This window comes from Triturus cristatus, chromosome 1_2 (genome assembly GCF_964204655.1).
Source record: "Triturus cristatus chromosome 1_2, aTriCri1.1, whole genome shotgun sequence".
NCBI lineage: Eukaryota > Metazoa > Chordata > Amphibia > Caudata > Salamandridae > Triturus > Triturus cristatus.
In genome coordinates this window covers 395,852,281-395,878,880 of record NC_140580.1, presented here as the reverse complement: position 1 = coordinate 395,878,880, position 26,600 = coordinate 395,852,281, and the positions used below count along the sequence as shown (strand labels likewise).

General features: G+C 42.7%; 1 protein-coding gene across 2 annotated transcripts in view; it reads left to right on the top strand.

Moving 5' to 3' along the window:
- Positions 1-26,600, top strand: part of PRKG1 (protein kinase cGMP-dependent 1) — a 1,992,201-nt gene that overhangs the window by 451,624 nt on the left and 1,513,977 nt on the right. For both annotated transcript variants that reach the window (XM_085605357.1, XM_085605347.1), the window contains exon 2: positions 26,387-26,553. In XM_085605357.1, coding sequence (XP_085461483.1) covers positions 26,387-26,553 — 167 coding nt within the window. The remainder of the gene's footprint in view (positions 1-26,386; positions 26,554-26,600) is intronic.

Genomic DNA, 26,600 nt, shown 5'->3' with positions numbered 1-26,600 from the left:
ATCGTTAGTACAAATACCAGCAAAGACAACTGAGCCTTCCACCCTTCCAAGGCCAGTTAAATGAGAGCCATGACATTGGATAGTGATGTCCAGTGCCTGGGGACAACAGAAGTGCAGCGCCATGTGCGATAAGTTAAGTGAATCATAGTATACATGGGCCTATGTACATAGCATGCCTCAGATTTTGTTAATAGTTGCTGAATTCCTGTTCCCAGAGCATTAAATGTGATAGCAATTAAGTTATATTATGCAGTGTTGGGCTGATGTTACACTATGCATCCAACAGCTGCTGCTTCAAAGCACCGGAAGTCTACCTGATGTTCATCGCTTTCATTCTTTAGTGCTTCATGTACTCTTGAGCTATAGAATAGGATGGGGGGGGGGTATTTATGTATTGTTTATTTAGTTATGCATGTTTTTCATAAAGCACAACTCTTGCAAATAGGTGCCACTGTGCAATACAATAGAACAGTAAGCAGGGTCAGGTTAACCCTTTAGGCAGAAAAAAACAAGAAACCGATGAAGGCATTAAGTCAAAAAAGTGAATGACAACAGTTCAAGCGAAAGAGGACAGGGAATAAAAGAGGACCAGTGAGGTTACATTTTGCAGGAAATTGATAGGGGAGAAAAAGAGGGAGGCATAAGAATTAGAAGATTGTGCCTAATGGAGAAGTGTATGGGGAGGGTGCAGGAAACCAGAATAGGGAGAAGAACTAGCGGTGGAGTAAAAGAGAGAAAAGAGACAAGAGTTGCATGAAGAGTCAGGGTACAAGTAAAGTAGTAAACAAGGAATGGGAGACGTGAAAGAACAGGGGGGAGGACCATGCATGAAAATTCAAGTCTAGGATTTGCAAGGGAGTAAAAGAAGTCCGATGTGAGAGAATAAGAAGGTGGACAGTGACTGGAGAACATCAAGTGAGAGACCTCGAGTAGAAAGGAGCTAAGGGTTTAAAAGTCATACGTAGAGGTGGATGCAGAGACACAGAGAAGATGGGTTGGATTCCAGGGGGCAGATTTAAAATAACTGGTGCATCCCTGCATATCAGCAGGGATGCGCCAGTTATTTTGCGTGACGTTAGGAACCCCTTGTGCAACCATTGATGCGCCGCATTTAAAATGCGGCGCACCGTGGTGCAAGGAGAGACAGATGCGTGACGCATCTGTCAGAGTATAGGTGACGCAGTGCTGGAGTCGTGTCGCAAGCGTGACGCAACTCCAGCACTGCTCAGGGGCATCCTATACTTGCAATGCTGCGTCACTCCTTACGTCTGCTACAAGCAGGCGTAAGGTTTTGACGCAGCATGGACGTAAAAGTGACTCGGTGAAATCTTGTAGATTTCACTGGGTCACTTTTACGGGGCTTCCTTGCGACGGAACGCCCACCCTGCATACATTATACCTGACGCAGGTATCATGTAGCGCAGGGCTTTACAACGTGACGCATCTCACTAGATGTGTCACGTTGTAAATCTGACACATAGTGGCGCATGGTTTACAACGCCGCTGCGTCAACGGTGTCGTAAAGATGATGCAAGGGGCTTGTAAATCTGCCCCTAGGTCTTCACGTAGAGGAGGATAAAGGACAGCAAGGTTGTAGGAGAGTAAGCAGGAGGTCATGGAAGGAGAAACTGAATTTGTAGGAGGTGTTTAGAGTGTCTTAGATCAAATGTTCCAGATGGTGGGAGCTGCGCTGGTGAAGGACTGTATAGCAGCTTTGTAGGAGTTGATTGTAAGTAGGTTTATCAAAATTTCTCTAGTTCCTGATCATGGACGTCAATTCACCAAAATGCTAGGGGTAGCAGAAGTGACATCACACACCCTTTGAGATCCACTTTCACTCATGCACACATACTTACACATTCACGCAAATTAACACATATACACTCTCTAACACATAAACACACTCTCACCCGCAAGCACGCACACAACATACATTTAAAAGCATTTTTGACTTACCTCAGCTGCCATGGAAGGGCATATTCCAGCTTATTGTACTCCATTTAAATTACAATATTAGTGAATAATATATTTTATTTATTTACTATTTGTGTAATAAAAAATTGCCAGAAAATAAAGAGAGAAGAGCCCAAGCTGCACCTGTGTCCCTGGCACTAAATTTGCCACCTCTGAGGCCAGGGGTCACAGAGGCAGTGCTAAGGGTAGCAGAGGGCAAGCCAGGGGTCGCAGCCGCAACCCCTGGCGACCCCCCACATGACATCCATTTTCTTAGAGATTTTAAGAGATGTTTTTGGACAGGCTGGATACAGGGGCGGTTCCACTGCTACAAAACAGTGAGAGAAAGAACAAATACAATGATAATAACTCGAGGTTATTGTATTTGTTCCTGCTGCGCAGCTTTGTAGGGTGGGTAGGCTGCTCTGCTCTCAGAGCAGGGGGGAGTGGTTTAGAGAAGGGGAGGAGTGGTTTGTCCACTCCTAAGTGAACATGACTGTTTGGCAGGCCCTCTCCGGCTGGTCAAACATTCATGCGCACTTTGCATGTCCCCATGCAGAACATTCCCAGGCCCCCATTCCCTGGCTGAGCGCCAAGCTTAGGGGGTGGGGAGCGGGGCTGCTTCCTGTTCTGACCTTAGAGAGGAGCGACTGAGATGACGTGGGAGTGAGCGGGAGAGCAGCGAGGAGGAACGTTTCTTTTCTTTTTTTTTACACCCCCTCCCCCCGCCACTCCGCCACTCCTGGTCCATGCCGGTCGCTAATGGCTGGAGAGTGATTGGTTATGGCTTTTAATGTATGTGCACTGACATAAGTTTTATTTTGGCTTCTATAGGAAGCCAGCAACGTTCTTTCAGTTGAGACAATATGTGACCAAACCTTTTGTTTCCTGATATCTTCCTGGCATATAATGTAGAACTGCGTTCATAGGCTTTCATTGATTATAAAGAAGACTGAGAACTCTAGCAATGAAAAGTTCTGTTACATGTTACTTGACCAATTAATGGAGCCATCTATTTCTAAACAAATCATTCTTCTGAATGTTTAGTTAAGAAGATACTTACCCATATCTGGTACAGATGAACTTCAATTATTAGTTGATGTCAAACACTGTGGATTCAAACTTTTAATATGTAACTGAAAAATCTGACTTTCCAGCACCGGCTGTGCACACCTACTATTGTAACATTAACGTCTCAGGTGGCTGCCATTAATTCTTGTGCAAGGCTGTATTTAAAAGCACGGGTGTGGCATGGGTTTGCATGCCTCCATTGCTAAACTCTGCAGCATTAGATGACCCCCATTGCTATTCTTATCCCTTAAAGGAACTAGGATCCCAATAGAAAGGCAGGGTTGCTAGGAAGCCGGTGAGGGCATAAAAAATGCCAACTATCAAGCACAGCCATACTGGGAACGCAAACCAGACCTGCCAATTAAGTCGGGGGAGGTGGGTGGTCGGTGGGTTGTTGGTGGTAAACACTGCTGCTGCTTTTGTGACAGGGGGTCGATATTACAGCACTGCTGCAAAACCGGCCCGAGTTACAAAGACGGCCCTAAACGCTCTAAAACCGGCCCCCACCCTTCCGGCCCACTGGGAAAATGCCCGGTGTCCGCTATGGCCAGTCCGGCCCTGCAATTCAGGGCGTAGTACTTATCCTTGCCCTGACTACGTGTACAGGGGTGAGTAATGTAGCATGGCCTACATATGGTTTATCAGTAGTTAAAACCTACTCTAAGCAAGTGGTCGCCAAGGCATGTTTGTTTGTGAAAGAGTAGCCTGAAATAATTAGGATGTGTGATTAAGCCGCGTTAGGGGTAGTAAGCGCTATAAAAATACACTTACAATTACATAAAACTAGAATACGGTCCGCCCAGTTGGTGCGATAGGTCTTAGAAGCCTGCTTCTGATTTGCAGATGTCTGCAGCAAACCACAGACATGCTTTGTTACATTCAATTGAACTCTAGGGGAGGCAGTAAATACGTTGCTTTGCACTGCAATGGCACAGTATACCATTCTAAACGTTAGTATATCTTCCACAGAGAAGTGCTAAACAATTATTTGTTCATAATTATTGTTTCTTAGACCTCTCTTTCCTGCATGAGTAAAACTTTACTCTATCAAATGTATGGCATTTGATAATATAAATATTTATTTATCTGAAAGTTCTATATAGCGCGAACATGACCCATCAGGGTATCAGAGTGCTGTACATAGAAGCAGACAAGTTAAGCGGGTAAAGGCCGCAGATTCATTCTAATTATAAAACGTTATCAGAACTGCCATATTCTGCATGCAGGCTGAAATAACTGTACAAACTGGGGTCAGTCAAGAACACATTTTAAAATTGTATTAGGGTTGTAACGACCTTCTGTCTGCTGCCGGCATCCGGATGCTAAGCTCTCACAATGCCGGGCATATTTCAAACACCACCCATGCAGACGTATTACATTTAAATTGATGGTCTCCGCTGGGAGAGAAACCCTGTGTCTTCTCCACAAAACTTTAACAAACTGTCTGACACCTCCGCTCCTCTGCCTGTAATCGGCTCTCCTGTTCAGCTTCCTATCCTCTAAGGCTTGGTTTGCACAAATTGCTTTGTCTGGCTTCAATGTATTATCTGTGCAAAACGTATCCGGTGGTGTCTTTTCAGGTCAAGCGTTAGCCAAGACCTTTTGATTATACTAAATTTATTTTTCTATCACACCTACTTCTATGAGCTTTTAGCCAGCCCTCTATGTGCATTAGTAGCAGTGGTGGCTGGCACTGAATGGAGCTGGCGTGGCGGGGCTGGCAGTGGAGAAGGCTGAATTCTTTTTTTTACACTTACTTCTTCACGGCCGCTGTCTCTACTATGTCGTCGCTTCTCGTCCTGGCGAGTCCCAGAAGCAGGAAGCACACAGGCTCCCGTAAGCCAAAAAACGCTGCTGAGAGCAGTGCCGTGATTGGTCTGAGCGCTGGTGGCTTAATGTTCAGACTGGGACTGGAAGCCTGTGCATGTTGTCCACCCAGGCTGTGCAATACAGTCTGGTGGAGAACATGCTAAGTGCGCATGACTGTTTGGCCAGCCCAAGATGTCTGCCCAAACCGTCATGCACACTTAGAGAGTGCCCACCACTCCTCACCCTGCTCTTGACTGCCCATCTCTGCCCTGCACCTACAACTGAGGCACTACGGAAAAATAAAAAAGGATAATAACATTACGTTATTATCATTTTATTTTTCCTTTTTTGCACTGCTGAAAAGCAGAGGGCCGACGCTTCTCTGCCTTAGTGGAGGAACCGCCGCTGATTAGTATGTTTTTGTGTGATTCACATTTTTCCTCTGTCCATCACAGCACACATCATGGGGCAAGGGTCATCCCACTTCAGCACAACCACACACAAAGTGTCAGTCTTTTAACTGCCAGGAACTACTATGGCCATGTGAGCTGCATGAGACCCAAAAATATTTTGCTTTTTCCAAAGTTTTATTTTTTTGTTGAAAGCGCTGAGTGTGCATCATCTTCCCCAAAAATAAAGCATTGCAAAGCCATTACACAAAAAACAAGCATTGACAAAGCCAAAAGTTTTCTGGCCCTTGCCAGATCTATTTGCTTTGCAAATGCTTGTTTGCCTGTTCTGTTTGTGCTAAAAAAAATATGAATATTGTGTACATGCACACTATATACACTTTTACAGGCAGAGTACTTCTTTTTACATATGCAATTCATTATAAAGTAGTACTTTGGTAGACAAACCATTATTTTTATGCCGAAGTGCGTCTCTTTTTGCAACTAAAACTCCTTGAAACGTTGCAGGTCAAAACTAACTTATTTTTTGTGTTTCATATCTAAAAAGACTCCCACATCGACATGAGACCCAGTCCTACTCCTTGTTCCTTTATTTTAACTAACTGCACTTGTAAAAATTGGTGCTTGATTTAAAAAGCTACTTTTATATTAGTATGGGTGGTACAGTGTAAAAAGACCACCACCATACTCTTTTTTGGAGTTAGCTTGATCAGCGCCGCCAAGCACAATGCATGTAATGCTGCCTCATATGTGCCCGGGGACAAGGTACCGCGGAGTGCGATCAGTCACTCCATTTGCAGTACTGGGATTTGAGAGAACCAAGCATTCCTTTTGCCTGTCCCGAACTGCTGCTCCACTTAGTCAGTCTCAATAAATGCTATCCGTGCGGGCATCAAACAGCAGTGGCTTACTGTCAAACACATCTATCCAATGTGACAAAGTTCATTGATTTTGCATAATCCCTATTTACCATTCTCTGCTGTTCATTTATGCAAAATCCTTGGAGAGGCCTGCTGTTTTGCCACTGTGTGAATTGTAATCTCTTTACTTTGTGGGTTCCCGGTAGGAAGATAAGAAGAATCCTGGAGGTTAGGCAGTGAGGAAAGCTAACAATAGCTGTCCAGGGGCTGCCAGGCCAGGCCAAAAGAACAGGTCGTTTTCACAACTACCACTGAGCACCAGCTGAAATGCTAGAAAAGGTCTGTGAGCTTGTAAATTGCATGTTACCTTTCCTTGTGACAGTTTACCGATACGCAGAACTGTAGTGAAAGTGACTCGTCAGTGAAATTGCTCTCCCACCCTCTCAGCTCCACCATTAAGTGAGGCCTGCTCCTGCGCTCTCGAGTGTTGGTGATCGAGGCCCTCCTCCATCCGCAGGTTTCCCTGTGCCTCATCCCTGGTGGTCCAGTCTCTGTCTCCTTCCTCTCGCTCCGTTTTTTCACTCCTTTTCACTCGTTTTACTACCCTCTTTTATTTTCACCTTTCTGCACTTTTCTGCATCTCTGCTCTTTTCTGCTTTATTGCTGCTTATTTTCCCTTTTCCTTTATTTCTTATTTCCTCCCTTTACCTTTCCCCGCCGCTGCTGCTCCCGCGGCCCCTCCCCTCCAGCACAACCAGTGCGACTGGCCCAATCTAGTTCCCCTCCCCGCTCCCGCCTCCCAGCTGTCCAGCCCTCCACAACCCCTACTTAATGGCGGCCGGTGTGCACATATGCAGATATATATATAGATAGATAGAATAGATAGATAGATAGATAGATAGATAGATAGATAGATAGATAGATAGATAGATAGATAGATAGATAGATAGATAGATAGATAGATAGATAGATAGATAGATAGATAGATAGATATCATACAGTTTCCAAAAAAGTAAGTGCTCACTGAAGTGATATGTCTTTCAGCAGTTGTTTTATTCCAGTACGCATTCGAAACGCAGTCAAAATGCGGAACTGGAATAAAAAAACAGCTGGAAGACATATCCCCTGAGTGAGCTCTTACTTTTTTGGAAACTGTATAATATTATGTCCAGCACGCTCCGTCGGCCATAGCGCTCCAACTACAGCAGGACGAGGGAGAACAGAAGGAGCAAACATTGTCATGGTATATATATATATAGTTAGTCAAATAATTCACCAGTCAATTCGCGCTCCAGAGTGCAAATTTATTAGCAGAACAAAACCATGAAAATGGTGCCCTTAACACAACGCGTTTTGGCCCCGGTTGGTCTTGTTGACGTTTCTTTTTGATACAGAGCTCGTTGGCTCCTACGCTGCTATCTGGCACCACGTCAAGAAGAGCACTAGTAAGCCTGAAATCGAGTCGATTTTAGGATATATATATATATATATATATATATATATATATATATATATAAATGGTTAGTACGTTTATAGTAAATGGACAGCTCAATAAGGTCAACAGTGTTCATGGAACAAGGCAGGGTGTTTTCCAGTGTCTCACATTTTGAGATGGTGGTGTGGTATGTTTGAACACCCCACCTCATAAGTGGGTATAAAATAAATGGAGGGTGAAGGTAAAGTCCAGTTAGAGTCTGGACAGGCTGAGATGGTACTCAACTTTCCCTTTCTTTCGTCACTCCTTGCCATTGTTCTTGAACTGTCCTCAACAATGCCTGGTATGGTTCCGACTTCATGGTGGAATGTGAGCCTTCCATAGCATTATGCCCTTTGCTCCAGGGGACCTCTTGTTCCAATATTTTTGCCCCCTGAACTTTGGTTTTATGCCTGTTGGACGATCTGATGTTCCTTGCTGGGCCGCGGGCTGGCAGTTTATACAAATTATCTGGACCCTTACTCTCATATACCCTGAACATATTACAAAACATTTGGAATTGACATGTATATCTTTTTATTTATGCTTTTTACTGAGGATAAGCCTGGAAGGTGGAAACTCTGGAGCACTCCATGTGGGCCATGACTTGAACAGTAAAACCATTAGAGACAGGGGCGTAGCTTCAAGGGGGTTGTTTGGGATGATACACCCGCCTAATAAATGTGTTTTCTGAAAAATAGTTGGGTGAAGGGGCTTACAGTCGGGTATGGTTAGGTTTCTGTTGGATTTAAGAAGGATTTTTTAAATACACACAAATGTAAATCCAGTATTTGTAAAGCGCAGCTACCCCTAGACATCCCGGCGCTGGAGGCCCTCAGGAAGATTAAGCAAGCTATTGCCCAGAGTCACATGGTGCTGTGCTGACCTGCCACCAGTGCCGGGGATCGAACCGTGATCCCCAGTGTCCAACGTCAGTCGCCCTGGCCGCTGCGCCACACCTCTTCCCGACAGATAAAAACGAACACACGCTCTCTTGGTTTTGAAAGTCCTAAAAAAGCGTTCATTATTTTCCAAAATATTATGTTTTCTTTCACTCAGTACTCCTACCTAACCACACTCCTCTCCCTTTCCACTGCCGTTTGGGCCCCTCTCATACACCCTGCATGCCGCATAATGTATTTTTACATTAGCCAGCATAATTGTTGGAAAATCTGAGGCTCACACCCCTCCAATCTTATGGAACAAACTTCGGGCCTGTTTAGAGATGCTCAGTTGTGTGCATATATTTCTTGAGCATTGTGAAGACAGTGTCATGTCACATCCCATTGCATCGGTGACGTGGATGTTATGAGCCCCGGTCTAGCTTCGGGGAGATCACCTTTTTTAACCCCTTATTATTCTGTGACAGGTCGCATTGTTTGATCATGTCAATATTATTGTGATAAACAGTTCACAAATAGCAGCTTTGAAATCAATCAATCAAAACACATTTGTACCCACATAACATTATGACCCCTAGGGGTATCTGGGCGCTGTGTCTCCATTGAAGAGCCAGGTCTTGAGGCTCTTTCTGAAGTCTGCCAGCAAGGGGGCTGTACGGAGCTGCAGGGAAGTGCTTTTCAGGTCTTGGCAGCATCGTAGGAGAAGGAGCGGCCACCGCCGCAGCTGCAATGGATTTGGGGAGAGTGTGCAAGGGCGAGTGAGGAGGAGTGCAGGTGTCTGTCAGGCTGGTGGAAGTTCAGTCGATGGTTGAGGTAGGCAGGTCCTAGGTCGTGGAGGGCTTTGTAGGCGTTTATGAGGATCTTGAACTGGCATCTCTTCTGGATGGGAAGCCAATTGAGGTTTCCGAGGTGGGGGGGGGGGGGGGGGGAGGCGAGGCGGGTTCGTTTGGGGAGGTCCAGGAGGAGTTTAGCTGCAGCGTTCTGTATGGTCTAGAGTCTTTTGAGGAGCTGGGTGGAGATGCCGGTGTAGAGAGCGTTGCCGTAGTCGAGGCGGCTGGTGAAAGGGGCCTGGGTGACGTTCTTTCTGGTGTTTGTTGGAATCCTTCTGAAGATTTTGCAGAGCATGCAAAGTGTGTGGAAGTAGGAAGAGGGAACATATCTAGGACTTCAATAAAGGCAATAGTTTGCAAAATAGAATATTATAACATCCTAGGGACATTGCACATACTATTGTGCAAGTCAAATAACAAATCTTAGAACCCACATGGCACCTCACTGAGTTTATATATATATATTTTTTTGTTGCAGTTTTATATAAGCGAACTCAACCTGAAAGTATTTGAGCTACTTTACACAAGGACTCATTCCTTTTTGCTAGGCACAGGTAAATAAAGTGATTTGCCCAGAATCACAGGATGTTGAGCCGACGCCGAGACTCGAACCTAGTTCCCCAGTTTCAAAATCAGCAGCACTGGCCGAGAGGCCTCATCCCCTCCCCCATATATATCACATTAGAAACGCTAGTTACAAACTAAGTTAATATGAATGTTTCAAACTTTTAGAAACTCTCCCCAGTGTGTCCTTGAATATTCAAGCATGTCGCCTAAGAATGCACTTTGGATGCTGACTGCATTGTGAGCTAATGTTAGCAAAAAGTAAATACTCTGGGAAGGAGTGTACTGCAGCACAGGACTTCTGTCTCTGTCTTCTGGGTTACTATGTTGTTCGTCTTGAGAGTCTGCCTGCAGCATACACAGGAAGCTACATAAACTGTACCTGTTCCAATTGATTGCTGTGTCCAGTGCAAAAGCCTGGTGGGCGTGCTGTTGCAAATTTCAGGTGGCACAGTCTCATCGGTGTGCCAGCCGAGCCCTGCGCTGGACCGATGCACACAGGCTTTTTTTTTTACGGACTTTTATAAAGCGCGAACTTGACCCGAAGGTATTGGGTATCAGAGCGCTTACCATAGCACCGGTTGCGTTACATGAGGACACATTCATTTTTTTGTTAGGCACAGGTAGATTAAGTGATTTCCCCAGAATCACAAGATGTTCAGCGTCATTGCCTAGACTCGAACCTGGTTCCCCAGATTCGAGGTCGACCGCCCTAGCCGTTAGGCCAACTTCTCTACCCAGGCTTGGAGCAGCATTCATGTACTCCAGTCTGTGACTGTATGAGGTGCCATCATTACCTTAGGAAGGGGTCACTAATCCCTATCCCCCTATGCTAAGGGTGTAATCCTTCATGCACACCACTTTTTACTCTGTAGTGAGCTGACAGCTCAGCAGAACGGAGAAGGACAGTCATGTGGTAGCCACCAGGGTTAAGGAATGTGCGTATGTGGAGATATCTGCTGATTTGGAGCATACAACAGCCAGTACCTCTTGTCAGCACTTCCATTCCTGAGCCATCAGTCACTGTAGGTTTATCACATACACGTCAGAATGGCTCAACAAGTAGGATTTAAGCTTCCATTAGCGGGTCCTGGTGCTCCAGTTGAACCCTTGTGGTGATACTGTAGGCAGTTAGAATGATAATGGGGCACAAACAATTAATTAAAACAGTTACAGCTCCATTACCACCATGGAGATGAGGTAGGACATCAGTCGGCTGTGCCCAAGAGACGGGAGAGCAGAAGACAGCAGGTGGCATATCTACAAGGAAATGATGCAGGGCGGCGGCAAATTTTGCAACGCCACACTGTGTCATTTAAAAAATACAGAGATGCACCATATTTACAGCAATAATGTGTCCCTTCCTGCACATAAACAAACATTGCAGAATGCAGCACACATAAAAAAAGCAAAAACGAGGAGAAATAAAAGTATTTCTCCTCATTGCGCCAATCTAATGCCTGCTTTTGCATGGCGTTAGTTTTTGGCGCTGCCTCAGATTTACAGATCCTTGTAAATCTGGGACAGGGTAAAAAAGCAATGGGTTTTGCGGTGGGGTGCCCACAGCAAACCTATTACACACACCTTTCACGCAGATATTTGCGTGAAAGGGTGCCATATTTGTAAAGTGCCATTAAGCCTTTCAAAGTGGCTTAATGCCACTTTGTAAATATGGCGCAGGGCATTGCGTCACCGGAACATCGCAAAAAGTGACGTTCCAGTGGCGCAATCCTCTTGCAAATATGCCCCCAGGATTTCTGCTTTCACTCGCAGGAACCATCTTAGCACAACGCCTCCTGAAGCTGCTTTACAGTGGAAGCGCATTGTTGGCTTGATACCTAACAGGAGCAAGGGACTTTAGTTCCTATTAATAAGGTGTGTTCATTTTTTTGGTCTATCTTTTGGAACTCGACTCGTTTTGCCTCTGCAGGATCTTTCAGACTGAGCCCAGTACTGAGTAGCTGGGCGCCAAATGAAAGATTAAGTCACCTCTAAGTCACTAGTTGAAACGTTACCCAGGTCGGTTAAGATCAATGTGCATTTTAATCCGGCAGCATGCCCCCTGTCTGTTTTTTAAATGATTATCCCTTTCTTTCAGGGCAAAACTGATCGGTGAGATCCCTACATTACATGAGCTTAGCAGTTCTAGGAGATGCCAGGATTTTAATAAGTTTGAATTCTGAAGCATGTTCCACTCAAAGATGTGATAACTTAAGTATTGATTGCTTCATTTTCCAATTCTATGACTTTGGTGCTGCCAGGGACGGCTAAAAGTAATCTAAATTCATGTTTGTCCTGAGTCTCTTAGTCTTATCCGACCGTGTGATTAAACTAATAATGCATTCATACACTCATCCCATTCCCTTTAGTGTTGTAAAACAATACTTCACCCTCTTTAAGAAGTCACAATCAGGAATGATAATGGTAACGTCTGACCATAGCAAAAATAACAACAAATGTACAGATGTCGTAACACTCATCACCAAAATCTGCGATGAGATGCAACATAACAAGAGGCCATCTTTCCCCCAGAATCCCCACATTGACTCTGACAGCCACTACCTGCAACTGATCCCTGCCTTATTACCAATATCAGTCAGGAGACATCCAGTAATGATAGAGACTCCGAAGGGTATGTGACATCAAGTTATCCGACAACATTGATTGAGCAAGCTCTTTAACCTAACCATGAAAGGCTTCATGCAGCATCCCTTCAAAGAATGAACATTTCTGATCAACCTACAGGATGCCAGTATCTAAAACACTGAATACTCCACTGACTACCACCAACCAGAAGGGTATGTGACATCAAGTTATCCGACAACATTGATTGATCGAAATCTTTAACCTAACCATGAAAGGCTTCACGCAGCATCCCTTCAAAGAATGAACATTTCTGTTCAACCTACAGGATGCCAGTATCTAAAACATTGAACACTGAATACTCCACTGACTACCACCTACCAGAAGGGTATGTGACATTAAGTTATCCGACAACATTGATTGATCGAACTCTTTAACCTAACCATGAAACGCTTCATGCAGCATCCCTTCAAAGAATGAACATTTCTGATCAACCTACAGGATGCCAGTATCTAAAACATTGAACACTGAATACTCCACTGACTACCACCTACCAGAAGGGTATGTGACATCAAGTTATCCGACAACATTGATTGATCGAAATCTTTAACCTAACCATGAAAGGCTTCACGCAGCATCCCTTCAAAGAATGAACATTTCTGTTCAACCTACAGGATGCCAGTATCTAAAACATTGAACACTGAATACTCCACTGACTACCACCTACCAGAAGGGTATGTGACATTAAGTTATCCGACAACATTGATTGATCGAACTCTTTCACCTAACCATGAAACGCTTCATGCAGCATCCCTTCAAAGAATGAACATTTCTGATCAACCTACAGGATGCCAGTATCTAAAACACTGAACACTGAATACTCCACTGAAAACCACCAACCAGAAGGGTATGTGACATCAAGTTATCCGACAACATTGATTGATCGAACTCTTTAACCTAACCATCAAAGGCTTCATGCAGCATCCCTTCAAAGAATGAACATTTCTGTTCAACCTACAGGATGCCAGTATCTAAAACACTGGACACTGAATACTCCACTGACTACCACCAACCAGAAGGGTATGTGACATCAAGTTATCCGACAACATTGATTTATTGAACTCTTTAACCTAACCATCAAAGGCTTCAAGCAGCATCCCTTCAAAGAATGAACTTTTCTGTTCACCTACAGGATGCCAGAATCTAAAACACTGAACAAATACTCCACCGAATACCACCAACCAGCATTGGCAAAGCCATTAACTCTGGGTTTACTGTGCTGATACATGTACAGACAGGCGTGCACAAATGTGCATGCATTGTACATGAGGAGCCAATAAAACAGTCCCTCCTGAAATGCAACATACATTAAAGTTGAAAGGATACTCCCAAACAGCCAATAGCAATAGATGTGAGAGTGATTTACTCCTGGAAACAACCTTTACAACAAAGTCGCAAAATCCTCGTGCTGATCCATGTTGCACAGGAATATTTGCACTCCAGGGACTTGTTCCAAAGGTTTTTAATCAATGGCGACACTCTTCTTTATCGTGCACTAGAATAATGTTTTTTCAGTTCAAGAACGTTTTTATTGCTGAAAATAAAGGTGCCAATACAAGGTATACAATATCAAAGTTGTGTCATTACATTACACATTTACTGCAATAAAATTATACAAATTTGGACTTATTAATAAAAAGAAAAAGAACAAAACTAAATGCGTAAAACATGAGAATTGCTGTAATATAGAAGGTCAAGGAACAGTCAGGGGAATCAGGGAGGCTTAAGAACTTCTTGCTGAGACTGCTGGAACTGGAAACAGCGTTTGGCACTGGCGTCAATATACATTGTAACAGGTGACCATATGTCTAAGGGGCTCATTTATGAGCCCCTGCATCACTTTTGCGCCACCGGTGCGTCACTTTTTGTGACGCACCAGTGGCGTAAAACATGCGCCATGGTGCGCCATATTTACAAAGTGACGCATCTACCTAGATGCGTCACTTTGTAAACCCCTGCGCTACATTATACCTGCGTCAGGTATAATGTATGCAGGGTGGGCGTTCCCACGTAAGTAAGCATCGTAGAAGTGACGCAGTGAAATCTACGAGATTTCACTGTGTCACTTCTAGGGTGCAAATGCGTCAATATCTTACGCCTGCCTCACAGCAGGCGTAAGACTGACGCAGGCCCTTTCACATGGGGCTTGCCCCATGTGAAAGGACACATTGCAGGAGTTGCGTCACTTTTGTGACACACTCCAGCAATGCGTCACTTTTGCGCCTACAGATACGTCAGAAATACTGACGTATCTGTGAGTCCTTGCGACATGATGCGTCATACTGTAAATATGACGCATCATTGGAGTCGCAGGGAGGGCGCAGTGAAAAGTGACGCATCACTGTTTTCACGCAGTGATGCGTCACTTTTCATAAATGAGGCCCTAAGCGTTTCGTTGCCATTTGTATAGGATACACAAAGGAGGTGTCCAACCTATGATTGTGGCATATCGTGTACCACCAGGCCTTATAAGAATTTTTTGTGGAATCTTTCCATTGTGTAGTAATGTTCTGAAAAGCAACCGCTAATAACAAGTCAATGATTTTGACATTGAATGTAACATTTTCCCAAATGGATGATATACTTCCCAAAAAAACATGAATAAAGGAAAAAGAAAACTTAGTTCCAAAAATTAAATTAATTTGGGACCATACTTGTTTCCAGAAAGCACATACATGAGGGCACGAAAATAACATATGAAATAAATCAGCATTTGAGGAAGAGCATGTCCAACAAGCATCTGGGACAGTCGTGAACCTTTTGCTTAAAGCTTTCGGTGTTAGTAAGAGTCTTTTGTAGACAAAAAACAATGTTTGCGTTGTGTTGGCTGCCCTGGAAGACTTACGTATTTTGGTTCATATATTCATCCATAATGACGTTGGCCAAGATATCATAAAATAATTTATGTTTAAATGACTCAGGCAGGTGGAATGATTGACTAAATGAAGCAAAGGGTAAAAGGTCTGATTTTGAGAACAATTAATGAATCCAAAGTAAACCTTTCTGTCTCCAAGTTTTCGAATAGAAGGGTTTATTTTTAATAAGCAAGATTTTATTGTGCCAAATTGTTGAGCTGAGAAACGAGGATACAGTATTTGGGATTGAAGTAGAAGGTGACTCAAGAAGTTTGGAAGTCAGTTTAATTATAGGGGTAGAGAGGGACTGTGGTTTACGTGAGAAGGAAAGATATTCTGGAAAAGAGAAGGGAAACAAGAAAAGATGTTCAACTGAGGTCCACAGGAGGTCATTTTCGGTAGAGTTGAGCAACCAGTGAGAAGCTTGACATAAAAGGAATGCCTTCTGATATGTATGAAAGCCAGGAAAGTTGACTCCGCCCTCTGTCTTAGGACGTGATAATTTTAGTAAAGACATTCGGGATTTCTTGTTGTTCCACAGGAAGGAAGAGAGAATGAAGTTAACCCTCTGGAACCATTTGGTGGGAATGGGGACTGGGATGTTGGAGATAGTATACAGAATTATAGGTGATAACATCATTTTTATGGTGTCTAAACGACCCCACCATGATAAATAGTGGGGATGCTATTTAGTGGTTAAGTCAGAAATTTTTTGGATGCATTTGTTCATGCATAATGTTACTGTGTCAGGAATTGAAGAGGTGATATGTAATCCTAAATATTTAATATATTTAGGACTCCATGTGAATTTAGGGGCATTGAAGTCCGATTTAAATGTATATTTGGTTAAAGGCAAAATCTCGCATTTATCGTTATTCAGTTTGTATCCAGAAATAAGGGAATATGAACTTACTTCTGCTACGAAGGCAGATTTTGAGTCAACTGGTCTTGACATGAAAAGTAAAATATCATCAGCATAAGCCGCGAGTTTAATGTGGGAATGTAAAGTTTGGAAACCATGTAAATTTGGATTTTGACGTAATTTGGAAAGGAAAGGTTCCAGGGACAAGTTGAATAAGAAAGGAGAGAGGGGACAACCTTGACGCAACCCTCTACCTAAATCAAAGAATGAGGAGATCAAACCATTAGCGCAAACTGCAGCACGGGGATTGGAATATAGAAGAGAAATCAAGGATATAAAATTAGGGCCAAAACCAAACCATCCAAGGGTGTAAAACAGATAGGTCCACTCAACTCTATCAAATGCTTTTTCGGCATCTAAAGCAATTGCCGCAAGGGGTTGTTTTAGGTGAGAGGATTTAGACAAAACATTAAACAGGAGCCACATATTGTCTGTTATGAATCGTCCCTTAACAAATCCCGATTGTTCTTTGCCCAGCAAATTTGGTAAAAAGGAATCTAAACGTATAGCTAGAGCTTTGGAAAAGATTTTATAGTCAATGTTAACCAAGGATATGGGTCTATAATTTTTACAATATTTAGAATATTTTCCTTCTTTGGGAATGAGGCAAATATGTGCTTCTGAAAAAGAGCCAGAGGAGCTTTTTAAGGAGCGAAAAGAGTTTAGCAAAGAGTATAGTTTGGGTATTAAGAGTTTGGAGAAATGGGTATAAAATTGGACAGTGAAACCATCCGGGCCTGGTGCTTTATCCTTTTTAAGGTGCTGAAGAGCCTTCAAGAATTCTTGCTGTGGTAAATCTAACTTGAAAGGGGGACAAATCCGGAGGAGTTTGTTGGGGTTCTTGTATGTTAGAAAAGAAGAGTGACAGGGAATGTTCTGTGGGCTGTGTTTCTGATGTATATAATGATTTGTAGAAGAATTCATTTAAAATTTCAGCATCTTTAAATTTTAGGGCAGAATGCTCATCATAGATATATTCGATGTTCAAGTTATTGTGTCGTACTTTTAAATAGTTGGCCAATATTTTCCCTGCTTTATTTTTCCCTCCATAGAATTTTGCACTTAATTTGAATAAGTATAATGAGGCATCATCTGTCGACTTCTTGTTGAATTGCAATTTTGCATTTATAAGCGCTGTAAAACAAACTTTCGAGTGGGAGGTATAATAAGAGTGCTCCAGTTTCTTGATGTCATTTAGCAGTTCATTTGGTATGCTTATGTGCATTTTTTTGTTTTTTTGGCAACAAAGGCGATAATGAAATCTCTTGCTGAAGCTTCGAAAGCATCCCATATAGTTGAGAATGGCAAAGACTCCGTATTAATTATCTCAAAATATTCATCAAAAAAGGTATTAAAGGAAGCAGTAAACTCTGGATTTAAAAGAAGAGCGTTATTAAAACGCCATCTTCTAGGACCAGTAGGTTTAGGCAAAATGTCGAGACAAATTGAGATAGGGGCATGATCTGATAGCAAAATGGGGCCAATTTCTGCATACGTGCGGTATTGCGAGATGTTGTGAGAGACAAATATATAATCAATTCTTGATTGAGTCTGATGGGTCGGAGAATAAAAAGAGTATTCTCTAGTAGTTGGATTACATAGTCGCCAAGCATCAAGGAGTTTATGTTGAGTAATAGTATGAACAAAAGATTTATGAGGTTTATTAGGAACAAAAGAAAATTTAGAATTTCTGTCAATAAACGGGTCAAAAATCTGATTACAATCACCGGCTAATATGAAGTTATCTTCAATGCAGTGGGTGATTTGCTTGGCCAGTGTAGGCCAAAATGAGGTATCGCCAGATGTAGGGGCGTAGACATTCAGGAGAGAAACTGGAACACCCTTTAGTGACAATTTAACATTTAACCATCTACCCTCTGTATCTGATTCTTGCAACAAAAATATAGCTGGAAGTGATTTATGACAAAGTATCATTACTCCATTACGTTTCCCATCACCCTGAGTAAAGAAGACATCCCCTACCCAACCTTTTTTTAGTTTTAATGACTCGGTACCTGTGAGGTGTGTTTCTTGCAGAAATACTATGTCGGCGTCTAATTTTGCCAAATGAGTTAAAACTCTCTGTCTTTTGATGGGAGAGTTTAAACCCCTAATGTTCCATGAAATCAATTTTAATGACATGAGTTATCAAAACAATATTGATCTAGGAATATAAAGCATAAGTCCAATTCATTAAACCAATAGCGAAAACTGTCTAAGGAGGAAAGAAGGAAATAGATGATTAGTTCAATCTCAGAACGAGAAAAAATAAAAAAAGCCAGACAACTGGAGCCTAAAATGAAAATCAAGTATGTTACACTAGAATAATGTTGGCTGACGAAGAGCATAAGCTTGAAAAATGTCGCCATTGAGGAAAAATCTTTGGAAACGCGTCCCTGGAGTGATGGTATTCTTGTGTAACGCGGATCGACACACACATATGCATATATATATCTATATATATGTATACATTTATTATATATGGGGGCGTTTTTAGGGTTTAGGGTGGGTAAGGGTATTTGAGTGGCAAGGGTATTTTTTAGATTTAGGGGGAGTATGGACTTTTAGATGGCAAGGGTATTTTTAGGGTTTAGATTGGGTATCGTTTTTTGGGTGGTAAGGGTATTTTTAGGGTTTAGGGTGAGAATGGATTTTTGGGTGCAATGGTACTTTTAGGTTTTAGGGGTATGGGCTTTGGAGTAAAAGTCGTATTTTTAGGGTTTAGGGTGGGTATGGGTATGGGTTTTTGGGTGGCAAGGATATTTTTGAGGTTTTTGGTGGGTATGACTTTTTGGGTGGCAAGGGTGTTTTTAGGGTTTATGGTGGGTTTGGGTTTTTGGGTGGCAAGGCAATTTTTACGGTTTGGATCGTTTTGTTTTGGGGTGGCAAGGGAATTTTTAGGGTTTAGGGTGGTTATGGGTTTTGGGGTGGCAAGTGTAGTTTTGGGATTTAGGGTGAGTATGGTTTTTTGGGTGGCAAAGATATTTGTAGTGTTTAGCATGGGTATGGGCTTTGGGGTGGCAAAGGTATTTTAAGAATTTAGGATAAATATATATATACATATATATTGCCTACTGTCGTCAGTAGGTAGTTCTATTTAGGACCAAAGCTTCCATAGAAAAACCTTTTTTTTTTTGCCAATATCTTTGGTGCAGCTTGACGAATATCCCAAAAAATTTCACAAAACTTCCCCTTCTTGGTTCAGCAGGTGTGTTGAAAGTTTCGGGGTGATCCGTCAAGCGGGGGCCATAAAAAAAGGAGGTCCCAAAATATGTTTTCCCTATGTTATGTCTATGGGGATTTTCATTTTTCGAACCTGACTACAGCCCGAACTGCTGAATGAAATTACACCAAGTTTGACAGAAAGCCACTGGTAAGGTGCGGTAAGGCGCAAACTGATATTCGAGGTCTGTGCATAATTGGAAGCTGACTATTAGTGCACAGACCGACGCTTCTAGGTGGCCAAATTGAAGTTGTTGGTGTGTTGTAAAACAAGTGCAATGCGCTTCAGAAAATACATGTATGTCTGGCGGCTATTTTTAGGCTTTGGGAAAGTTCCCATTGATTTGTTCCCTTTGCGGCCCTATTTTGCATGAACTGTCATTTTTTCTTAGGAAGATTGTTGAAACACGGTGTTTGTTTTCCATATTACTGTGACAAGCACACATGAAGCTGGTAGTCCACTTTGATTGTACTTTAAGCTTTTCCTGAATCCATTTTGGAGCTGGTAATATTAAAACAGGAGAAAAAAAACAGAAAACAAAATAAAAAAACAACTTTAGCAATCCAGTGTGCTCCTTTGCGGTGATGCGTACATCTCCTTTTTAAGTTGTCACTTTGCCAAAAGTCATCTGCATTTTAGGGAGCATAATTCTCAGTAGTCTGTCTTATATGGTGCAGTTGGTAGTACAATGGAAGGGTTAATGGCACCATCATCATTTTTTAACTTGCCCGGAGAGCAAAGTGTTATTTGGGTTGATTGGAAGGAAGGTTTCCAAGCATATGTGGAAGATGTGGGTGGTAAGGACTTTAATGTGTCACAGGAATTGGCCATGCTCAAATATTGTTTGTGAGCGGAAGGAAGAAGTATTTTAAAACACGTGCCATCGTTACCTAATGAAGGTGATGAGGATTCAGAAGGAGATGACTATGAGGTGGCAATGCAGATATTGGATCTAAATTTTGGAAAGAAGACGAATGAAGTGGTGGAGCAGTATCATTTTTTTTTTTTTTAACGTAGTTGCCAGGAGAGTCTGTAGACAAATTTGTGGTGGCGCTTAGGATGTTGACGTCAGCCTGGAACAAACAAGGGGTTTCTTGATGAAATGTTGAGAGGCAAGTTAGTACAAAAGTTAAGAGACAAGAGTGTACAAGAAAGGTTGTAAACACAGAGGGCTTGACATTACAGAAAGCGATCGTAATAGCGAAAAGGGGTGAAAGCACGGAAGAAGAGATGAAGGAGATGGCAACAGATGATGTGAAGAAATTGGATGGTGTTCAAGGTGTAGTGTATAAAACATCCTGAGAAAAGAAGGAAATTATGGATTCCCCGAGGAAAAACACTTGTGGGGTGGGGAGAATGATGATTTGTTATAAGTGCGGGTGGAGGGGGCATGTAGCAATTGATCCTACATGTACAGTTGTGGGTCAAGTGTGTAGAAGGCGTAAAATGAAGGGACATTTTGCAAGAGTTTGTAAAGGAAAGAGGTTTCAGGCCAATTCATCTGCAGACAACAAAAGTATGAATGTGTTGCATGACGAGAAAGAAGTACAGGATTTGCATGAACAATTTCTACTGGATGTGAGTGAGATTGGAGATTTGGGTGTGAGAGATCATTTGTTTAGTGGTACCACCATGATCGGAGTGGAAGTGCGCATGATGGCAGATTCTGGGGTACACTACACATTAGTTGGAGAAGAGTGGGGAGGGAAATTTCCTGGGTAAGCATTGTATGCTCCAGACACCAAGCTATTGGCATGTGGGAACACACATTGACTTGGTGGGTTATTGGATGGGTGCACTGGAGTTTCAAGGTGAAAAGACCTGCTCCAAAGTGTAAGTGGCCAAGTATGGGTCACATTTGTTGGGTTATACACAGCAGAAAGAATTTGAAATCAGATTGGACCCCAATCATCCTTATCAATTGTTGGGGGCTTTAACTGATGTGAATGTAGTTGGGAGACCAAGTGCAGAATACATTTCTGGGGGTCTTCCAGGTGAAACTAGGCTTGTTAAAGGGGTTTGCACTCAAAATTGTCTTGAAGGAGGGTGCGTGCCCATAGCACACAAGCCTCATGGGGTACTTTTGGTGTTGAGGGAACCTTTGCGGAAAGAATTGCAGAGGTTATGCCAAGGGGATATCATTGAGGAAATTGAAGCCTCAGAGTGGTTGGCACCAGTAGTTTTAGCTAAATAGAATAATGGTGACTTGCAGATGTGTGTAAAGCTGCATGACTTAAACAAATGTATTTGGATAGATTGGCATCCCCTTCGCAGCATTGGTTATATTTTGATGCCATCAAAGGTGCTAAATTTTTCTCTACACTGCATCTGTCGTCATCATATCACCAGATTACACTACATCCAGAGCCAAGGCCACTCACTTCTTTTGTCACTACAGAAAGTGTATCGGTTCAAGTGCATGCCTTTTGGATAAACATCCGCTGCAGCGGTATTTCAAGGGGCCATGCACCAGTTGTTTAAGAAAGAAGATACAGTGACTTATTTTAAAGATAATATCCTGGTATTTTGGAAGGACATGGAAGAACATTATGGGATGTTGAGGAGAGTGCTGAGAACTCTGCAGGGGTGTGGATTGATCATCAGGCATAAGAAGTGTAATGTTGGGGTGGAAGGTGTAGAATACTTAGGTCATTGGCTGAAAGAGCAGGGGTAGGCACTCTAGCTGAAGTTGTCGAAGGTCATTGAGGAAACCCCAGCTCCACTGAACAAAGACCAGTTGAGGTCATTTTTAGGATTGGCCGAATACTGTTCATATTTTGTTCTGATGTTTGCTGACAAAACAGTATATATGAGAAAACTTATGGCAAGAAATGCCAAATTTGAATGGAGTGGGGAATGTATGATCAAAAAGTGCACTGCATTAGGCCCAGTGTTGAAGCCATTCGGCACAAGAGATAGATGTATAATTTGCACTGATGCTAGAGTGTAGGCTTGGGTGCTGTCTTGATGCAACACAGAGATGGAAAGGAGATAACCATTGTTTATGCCTCAAGGTGCTGTGTTGTCATATTCTACAATTGAGAGAGAAGATTTGGCATGTTGGTGGGGTGTGTGTCACTTTTGGATGTTTGTGTGGGGTATGGATTATGTGAATTGCACAAATCATTGACCTTTGGTGGATGTGTTTTCTAGGAAAGGTACAGGTAAGGGGTCACTTACGATTACCAAGTGGGTTTTGGAATTGATGGAATACACTTTCAGAATGGAATATGTGCCAGGAAAGAAAAATGTTGCTGCTGACTGCTGTTAAGGTTACCAGTGGATAGTGAGGATGGAGGGACTGAAGAAGAGGATCAATGGCCTGTGGCGAATGTGGAGATACTCATTGAGGGTCGGATACATCATGAGGAATGGGTAAAGATGATCAGTGAGGATGTCAAATTGCAGGAGGTGAAGGAGTATATGGTGAAGGGATGGCCGGCCAAGGGCAAAGCTTCTGATAAAGCAGAGTCCATCAGGAAAGTTGACATGGAATTATTTGACATTGGTGAAGTAGTCTTCAGGAGCGAACTGCTGGTCGCACTGGAGGTATTGAGGAATCACATAGTGAGATTGGCACACAAGGGTCATGCTGGCATGAGTGCAACCAACCGCAGGGTGAGTTTGGAGTACTAGTAGCCGGAATTAGACAAAGATGTAGAAAGGGCAATAAGAGATTGTTTATTATGTGCAAGGAGTGACAAATCACTAAAGACAGTGGATTACCCACCAGTAGAAGTGAACAAAATGGATGCACTTTGGAAGAAGTTGAGTTTGGACATCTCTGAGCCATACCGAGAATGGCGTTCATGTCCCAGATTTGCCCTGGTGGACATTGATTATTATTCAGGGTGGCCAAAGGTGAAATTTACGGATCACGTGACGTCTCAGGACATGATGAAACTCTTGGAAGAATTATGGCATAGAGAAGGGATACCTGACCAGATGGTGACAAACAATGGTGTGCATTTAATTTCACAGGAAATTAAAGATTTCTTTGGAATGTATGGAGTTGAGCACATCAGGTCTTCAGCCTATTTTCGTCAGAGCAATAGGTTCGTGGTGAGGTGGAATAGTACTTCAAAGGAGAGGTTGCAACTGGCATTGAGCCAAAGTTATCCATGTAAATTGGCGGTGGAGAAATTAGTGTGGATTTATCATATGGGGTAGTTGCCATTCGAAGTTATGTGTGGAAAAAAAGTGAGAAGGTTGATGTCCAAAGTGTAAAGAAGGAAATGGGCAGAGAAGGTAGAAGGACCATGGAAAGGTTTTGGAATGGGAGAATGGGTGCATGCAAGGATTGGTCGTAAGAAGGACAAAGGGTTGGCTAAATTCTCTTTTAAAAAGGTGTATCCTTAAACCGTATTATTGAGTGATGGAAACGTGTGGAATTGTAAAAAAGAGGTGAAAATTGCAGACTGTTGGGTAAAGGGTGAACCAGGAGGTGGCATTAATGAAGATGAAGATAGAGAACATGGTGTGCAGAATGGAAAGAGCCAAATAGAATAGAGTTGAAGAACATAGTGACTGTGATTTTACTCATCGTTCCACAAGGGTCAGACAGAAGCCGGCTTGACATGAAGATTATGTCATGGGGTGAGTCTACAGATGTGGGTATGAAGAAGGCAAATTCATTGTATTTTAATATTCTATGTGAAATTCATATAGTCATACTTGAGAAAAATACTTGTTACATTGTTGTGCACATATAGGTTCGACTCAATAGGGAGAGATTTTTTTTGACCGTTGGGAAGGTGGCTGGCAGCTTCTTCCTGTTGTTCTTTACACTTAATACGCTTAATAAAATATCATACCAGTAGGATGTGGACCGCCACATTTTTTCAGTTACTACAGACAGGAAACAACTATATACAACTCATCCATCACCCTGCTCCAATACAAACTGTGTAGGCTGAACTGCTGGACCACTAACCCTCTGAAAGGAAGCAAAAGCAATCTCAGACTTGTGTTGGCCTTGTTAGGCCTCATCAGTGAGGCTCAAATTGAGTATTATTTTTCAGCAATCACAAGCACAATGTTTGGGTATACCTATAACACTTAGGATGTTTCACTAAGAAAAGAAAGTCAGGGTTGGAAATTTTTAATTAATCTCAATCAGGGGTCATTTCTTGAGATATAATCCAATCAATAAAGTTTTGTTCACTGTGCTGTTACATACAGGGAATAACTCTATGAAAATTAGGCTTGTGATAGGGGCCAATCATATGCTACTCAGACTTGATCCTGAATGGGCATGAAAAGTAAATAAATTACATGCTGCATTCTTACAGTACATCATATTTTTTACAGTAAAACAAGTCTTGCTCTAGATTGTATTTTAGTATCAGTGATATTGCATGTTTAAGACATCATTCTTCTTAGTAACGCAACCAGGCTAGTTCTAAACAGAAAAGGCTTAGAGCCAGTTTGCTCTGTTTGTTGAATATTTGCTTCCAAGCATAAGCTGAACAAACGCGGGATAGCTTAGTCTATCTGGCATCCTCAGTGCCTTCTCTGGCAGCTTTTGCAGACTAGAGACTGAGACCACATGCCCGCATTGGGAACGTAGCTGGTGCAAACAATTCCTTAAGCATTAAAAACACAACAGCTGCAAAAAACAGAGATGAATAGACATGATTACTGAAATAACATGTTATCTCACTCAGAACATGATCTGGCATGAGTTGTTTTTTGGTGAGTGACGGAGCCAATCTGCTCCATTAATGTCAAATTCCTCTGCCTTCTGTGGACCTTATTTACGAGGTTTTGGCACTGGGCAGTGCCGCAAGGAATCTTGCTGCACTGCTGTGTGTCAAAAGAAAAGGGCAGGAATGTGCTGTGTCTATGAGATACGGCGCTTTTATGTCCTTTCCCCTGCGCTGGTGCACAATGGGCTGCCATGCGCCAACACAGGCACCATTGCAGCTTGATGCAAGGGTGTCTGCGCTGTAGGGCTGGTTGTTTTTGTGCAGGAAGGGACATCTTCCTGCACAAAAACAATCATGAGACATGTTTTCCTCTTTGTATGTGTGCTGCAGAATAGAGCACACATAGAAAAATAGGAGAAATATGGAAATTTTTCCTCGCTGCGCCTCCCTGTGGCGATAGAATCTGACACATTCCCAGGTTTAACGATTCCTCGTAAATCTGGTAATGCTTCCGATTCCATGGGGGTTGCGTGGGAACACCCACATCAACACCCCTGGAACGCCCCTTTCACACAGTGTTCTGCGTGAAAGAGACACATGTATACCACGCCATGAACAACCACGTAAAGTGGCTTTGCGAGGCCTTGTAAACATGCTGCGGCACATTGCAGAACCGGAGTGTCAAAAAAGTGACGCTTTGGCGGCGCAAAAGTGCTGCTAGGGTCCTCCTAAATGAGGCCCTGTGTACATGCGATTGGGGTTCTGCGCTGTGCTTTATAGCTTCATAGATAATTTATAAGAATAATATTATCAACCTGAAATTAAAAACCATCACAATTGGAGAGTGAAATATTGCAACTCGTAGCCCTTTTTTTTTTATTTAGGAAAACGTTGCAAGTTCTTGAACCCCTTTCCAAAAGCGCCCAGCTGCGTCTTCCTAGGCGAGCACACAATTTTATTCATCATGAAACGAGGCGCTCCGCCTTTGTCAGACTACAAACTGGAGAGCGTAGTTCGCGAGCTGAGTTATCACGCGTGATGGTTTATCACTGTTAATTTCTTCCGGGGCACTCTGTTTCCAGGTTGTTTAGAGCAGTGTTAGAGCACCTGACACCTTGCATTAGTGTTTCCGCGCGCAGAGCGAGCGTGCCGCGCGCGTCACGTACTGGTAATACAGGCCGCCACGCTACGTGCTGGATAAATATTCTTTTTCTTGCCACAGGTCCAAGGATTTAATAAAGGAAGCGATCCTCGACAATGACTTTATGAAGAACCTTGAGCTGTCGCAGATACAGGAGATTGTGGATTGCATGTACCCGGTGGAATATGGGAAGGACAGCTGTATCATCAAGGAAGGAGATGTGGGGTCCCTGGTATATGTCATGGAAGGTATGTTATGTCCCAGTGACACTGGTATTTAAATATTTCTGCTTTCT